The 6,000-nt window shown below is 38.8% G+C and overlaps 1 protein-coding gene across 1 annotated transcript in view; it reads left to right on the top strand.

Annotated features, from left to right (window-relative positions):
* Window positions 1–4,298, top strand: part of SLC15A5 (solute carrier family 15 member 5) — a 90,126-nt gene extending 85,828 nt beyond the window's left edge. The window contains exon 9 of the mRNA XM_065888358.1: window positions 4,151–4,298. Within this exon, the coding sequence (XP_065744430.1) occupies window positions 4,151–4,298 (148 nt within the window). The remainder of the gene's footprint in view (window positions 1–4,150) is intronic.
* Window positions 4,299–6,000: the final 1,702 nt, after the last annotated feature.

Here is a 6,000-nt window from a genome sequence, read left to right on the forward strand (position 1 = left end):
AAGAATGAATGAGTCATTATCATTAAAAGCAAATATCATTAAACAAATAGCTTGAAATCTAATGATGCTTAAGATTTGGATTCCATTCAGGCCTTTAAATCAGCAGTGACCATTTCAAGGTCAATAACAAACTGTCCAAAATCATTTAGCCAGTCAGTCACCTGAGACCATTCAGTGGCTTAATATGTATTATCTACCATCCATCCATTGCCAGCCTCCCTCCCTCTCACTGACGTATTCTTGGATGGCTGTGTTCTTTTGAGATTCTCTAACCTCTCTGAGTCTCTGTTGATAAAGGACCAAGTGCGATGTCTGCCACATAGCAGGAACTAAACAGATTTTTATTTTCCTCACTTCTTTTCATTCATTCACCTATTTAGTATCTCATCTATCGCCACTTATTTCCTGCCTGAATTCTTCTTTTGTTCATCTAATAAATCTCTTTTGGAACATCAGTCATGTGACAGGCACTGTAAGAAGTTAGAAGGACATAAAGTCAGTATCAGTATATGTTTAGTGTCACCTATGTCCCTGCTCTCATGGAGCTTACGGTCCAGTATAAGAGAGGCACTTAAACCTCATTCAAGACAGAATTAATGACAAAAAAAAGTTTTAATGGCTCCCTGAATTTTAAAATTTCTTACCTTCCAAAGTGTATATTATCGAAGTAATCCTCCAGGATGCATAATTTCCCTAAAATGCCTGTCTCATTCTTAGATTGAAAACCAAATTAGAAAGTCAGATTCTTGCAGAAGGATTCAACAGAAATGTCCCCAGCTTTGCAGCAAAATGTGTTGGCATCAAAAACTGAAATTGAAGGCAAGAGCTTTCTCCCCTCTGTCCATCACCTCCAAACACGAGTGGTGCCCATCCACTAATTCTCACAAACCTGCATTGTTTCTCAATTTCAGTTACTCTCCCACTGTAAGAGTTGACCCTGTCTTTCATGAAGTAGTTTAAAAGGCAGTCTCTAGAGGCAGCCCAGTTGAATCCAGTCCCACAACTTAGCTGTACAAACTTTAAGCTGTTTAACTTTGCTAAGCTTCAATTTCTACTTTGTAAAAAGGAAATAATAAGAATGGTGACTGTGTCAGAAAGTTGCTGTGAGGATGAGTAAATTGCCAAAGTGTTCGCAGTAATAATAATGGCTTCATATGTTGCCTTATGCTCCCTTCTTTTTATTCTTTACCTAGACTCATGCTGAGATATGGTTAAGATGACCATGATTGTGGGCTAAATTCAGGTAGAACTAGCGCTGGAACCAAATACCTACTAGCTCAGGGACTGATTCATTTATCCATTCATCTAACCAACATGTTAAGCATTGTTCCAAGCACTAGAAAAATAAAACCAAAGAAAACAAGGTACTGGTCTACAAGGAGCTGGCATCTAGCACTCAAAATATTTAAGTATGATTCTTCTGTGATTGTCGAGCAAGTGAGTTACTGTAAAGTGAGAGATGGTAGAGTTGGGGTTCAGAGAAGGAGGCGAGAATAAAAAATACAAAGAACCAGAGATTGGAGGAACCAAAGATGAAAGGAACTAAGGGATAATGTAGGGCTTATTCAGAAAGAAATTGGAGTCTTACCAAATCTTCTCCATCTCCTGTATACTTTCTTTTCTCCTGCATACTTTTTGAGGGAAGGTAAAAAAGAGAGGGTGAAACAAAGCAGGAAGGAAAGAAATTAATTTTCCATGTGTTGAGCATTTCTGTCTTAAGCAGCAGGTTTGTCCCCCTCCCTGGTATGGAGATCATACCATTCCACTTTATAAGTAAGAAAACCAAAGTGAAAATCTAACCAAGTAAATTGACTAAGTTCACACAAGTAGGATTCAAACCCTAGTTTGTCTCCAAAGCCCATACACTTTCTCCTAGACTCTGCTGCCTCTAAGTGCCATAGAAGAGCCCTTTTCCTGCTCCCTGACGGCCCCTTAACTCTCGTGGGGGAGGAAACCAGTCCCTTCAGTTCAACTAACTATACCCACCATCACCTGTTGATCAGCCTCCACAAGAAAAGAATGTGTGTCATGTTTCACAAGAAAGGAGAATCTGAAAAATTTACCTGCAGAGATTAAGTAGCTAGAACCAACTACATTAGTTCAAAGGCACACATTGCCTTGGGTATCTATTTCCCACTGGGATCCAAGGGGCCAAACCAAAAGAGTTAACCAAAAAACTATCGGGAATCCAAGGCATCGGATCACTGTCTGCAGTGAGAAGTGCACGATTCCAGCTTATTTCTATACTGATCGTTTCTGTCAAACCCTAACGAACAAGAAGGATGCAAAGAAACAGGGGAAAACACAGACGTCCCAGGGACAGCATTATTGAAACATATTATTTATAAGTCAGATGGTGTTTGATCTTAATATACTTCCAATCACAATCCAATTTTTACCAAACCCAAAGGTGTATTTGTTCAGAGCCAGATACTGGTGACAAATCTATCAAGAATAGGACAGTGCCAAGTTATTCTTGTCCCCAAGATCTTGAGACCAGTGGATTAATGATGAAACAGCAGCCTCGCTAATATACAGGTGGAATTGGGTTTGTGTTAGCACCTGTGGGCACCCTACCATCAAGTTTATATCAGTGTGCAACAATCCTGGTGTAAGTCCTAGAACCAAACTAATCTTGTAGGGGTCAGTAGGAGATCACTTAACTGAGTATAATTAGGACTATTCCATGAATGGCAGTCCAGATGTACCTTCCATTACTACAAAAAAAAAAAAAAAAAAAAGGCAAACAATCCCCTGCCTCTGCCTCTGTCTGTATTAGAGTCCCCCTCAATCAAATCTGAAATAGGGCAATGGTGACATGACACACCTGAGGCTCTCCAGGTTGGGGGTGGAGGAAGTAGGTGGATGAAATGTCTTTCCTTGCTGAAAAGTATTATACAAACACCTCTACAGTCCTTACTATAACTATGTATCTTACATCAAATGCTAAAATAAAGGATATTACAGACATTTATGGGGGGAGAGAGCAGAAGCGTATTTGTTATTACAACTTGACACCACCGTCCCTCCAATGTTGTAAAACACATCTTATGAAGTTGATATCATTGTGCTTATTTTGTTAATGATACCAGTAATCTTTTGTGTATAACCTGCAATGATTATTGAAAGAGACATAAATCAGAGAAAAATGACCAGTCATTCAAGCATATCCTTTTCTTACAGTTATCGCTAGCAATATATTAAGAAGGGAAAGAAGGTAAAACTCTCTAGCGTTGGAAACTTTCACAAATCAAAAAAAGAAGAAATGTCTGACCTCAAAGACTTAGGTGCATTTGATAAAATTGAACTTATGGCCCTTGACCATTTGTTCATTCAACCAATATTTATTGTACATCTGCTATGTACCAGGCACTGATCAAGGTACTAGGAATACAGCAGTGACTAAAGCAGTCTGAAATTCCTCTCCTCCTGGAACTTCTTCAAAAATGTTTAAGAAGTAAGTTGCCTTTACAGGCAGTGTACCATAGAGGGAAAAGGCCAGGACTCTGAATAAGAGACTTCTGGTTTCAAACCCAGGCTCTGCCAACTATTACTCATACAAACCCTAAGCAACTTATTTAACCTCCTAGAAGTTCAGTATTTCTGTCTGTGAAATGGGGATGGCTCCACCCTTCCAGAGTTATAGTGAGAATTCGGTACGTTAGGGTGAGCACTGGACCCTAGCACGCTGCCTGGCACTTAGAAGATTTTTCTTGAGTCATGGACAGAGGGCACACATTTTTAGAAATATGTTCATGGATTTTTTTCTTTGACAGTGGTGTTTTCCACACAGTCTCAGCACCGAATTTACAAACCCTCAGTGCATCTGATAAATCTTTCGAGTCCTGCCGCCATGAAATCTACAAGGTTGATAATTCCAGACTTTCCAGTTCTCTCACCGTCAGACTCACTGCAGGTTGTAAAAGAGCGCCATCTAAAGGTCCTCGTGAGGCACCTTAATATGTCCTAAAACTCCTTTTGTCGTTTTATAAAGACTGTTCTGGTGAGCGGTGCTCTTAAATAACCATCACTGTGGTGCCAGTATCTATGGGCCTATAATAAAAGTAAGACAAGCACAGGGGGAAGGCAAGTGATTTATCAGGTCCTCTACATCTGGTCCTAAAAAAAGCTTTCTTTCTTTCTTTTTTAGATATTGTAATGTAAATCATTTTAATGCCCAGAACATCAGCGGAAGTCATCTTGAAGAAACACTTCCCCTCCATGAAAAGTCTCTGAAATTTTACGGCAGTACACAGGAATTTTCTTCGAGTATTGATCTTTGGGAAACAGCCCTGTGAAGCTCTGTTGTTTGACTCAATCTGTCTTATGAGCAGAGTATTCACTGTTTTCTTCGGCTAGACACTATGCGTTTTTGTTCTAGAGCTAATATGTGTGAGGGTGGCCTTATGAATGTTATCTGTGTACTTTACAAAGACTAATTATGACTCCTCTAGTCATAATTATGACTATTACGCTTTTGCATTAACATGTTATGCCTTTGAATTAATGAAGTAATTTCAAAGTCTAAGTAATTACTCTATGACAACACAAGTTAGTATTTCCTATGCATCACGATATTTTAAAACTTTTTACAATGGTTTGGCCATTATAAGCAACCTATATGACATTTTTTAGTTTTCATGTGTCCTTAGAATCAAAATAACAGTATGTTAACACTCTTTCTTTCAATGCATTAATTGAGTACTTACTGCATGCCAGGCATAGTGATCATATACTGTCTACGTCAGAGTAAATAATAAACCTATACACAATTTCACTATACTTCATCTTGCTATTACACTATCAAGTTATGAATTAAGGAAATATTCTCTGAATCAAAGAGCAACATTACTACAATAGAGGTCCTTAACAAAAAGAGAATATTCACATACTGAAGAAACTGTAAAATAAATGGAAATGATGGAATTATTGCGATTGAAGGAAAGAAGAAAATTAAGGAAGGTTAAATGAGTGTTGGGGGAAGGGCAAGTGATCAAATCAATCAGGGAAGCTTAAAGAGATTCCCTAGTCCAAAGGATGTCTTTTAGTCTCCACTGCTACCAGTTCAGACGCAGCCAGAAAATTATCTTCTAAAAGAGATTTTTCCCGTATAAGCAAAGAAATGTGAAAAAAACTCATTTAAACCAAAAAAAAAAAAAAAAGGCAAATACAACTAGTGTCCCAAATCTTTGTAGCAGTGCTTGTCAACGTTTTGTTAAGGACCCCCTGCTTCAGGTACCTCTTTCTGGCCCCTACCATAGACTGCTTTAACCCAAACCTTTTTCCAAGACTTCCCAAGTCTTCTTACGCTCCCTGAAATCTGAGCACCACTGCTTTAAGGGACAGTTCAAGCTGGATAGGAGAGGGGACTGCAAATGATTCTGCAGTTAAGCACCTCCCTTGTGACCTAAAATAGTTTAGATCTGTAGAATAAAAGATTTACACATCTTGATTAGGTGTGATATGCATTTTTCATTGCAAAAGAACAGCTGTAAAGCACCAGGTGTTTCCCTTACTCAAACTATGTTTTGTTTGTTTGTTCTGAGGACAAATGAAAAGACAAACTCTTACAGACAAAAATTCTTGCCCTGTAACTTTTTCAAATCCTTCTTTTTTCAGCATTTGTTCTCTGACGAAACACTGAGGCCGGTCCTTGATCTTCCTTAGAATCTTTCTTTGCTGCAAAACGTTAAATGCCAAGTTTGCGATTTGGGTTTAATGAACACCGCAAAGATCAAGAAACCTTTAAACATCTCGTCTCAGTACAAGTCAGAAGCTCTAACAGTCCCTCTCAGCATTAGAAAAAGGGTTTGCCTTATTTTGTTGTTCCCCCTCCCCACCGCCCCAAATTTGCCTTCCTCTCCTTAATTTCTACATCATAATAGAAAAAGGTGCTCATTATGCTTTCACTCATCCTTAGAGATGAAAAGGGAGCTACAGAATTGTAAAGATGACCCTAAGCGAACACCAGAAGAGCTTAGAATTCTCACATCGGGGCTG

Source organism: Phocoena phocoena, chromosome 11 (genome assembly GCF_963924675.1).
Source record: "Phocoena phocoena chromosome 11, mPhoPho1.1, whole genome shotgun sequence".
Taxonomy (NCBI): Eukaryota; Metazoa; Chordata; class Mammalia; order Artiodactyla; family Phocoenidae; genus Phocoena; species Phocoena phocoena.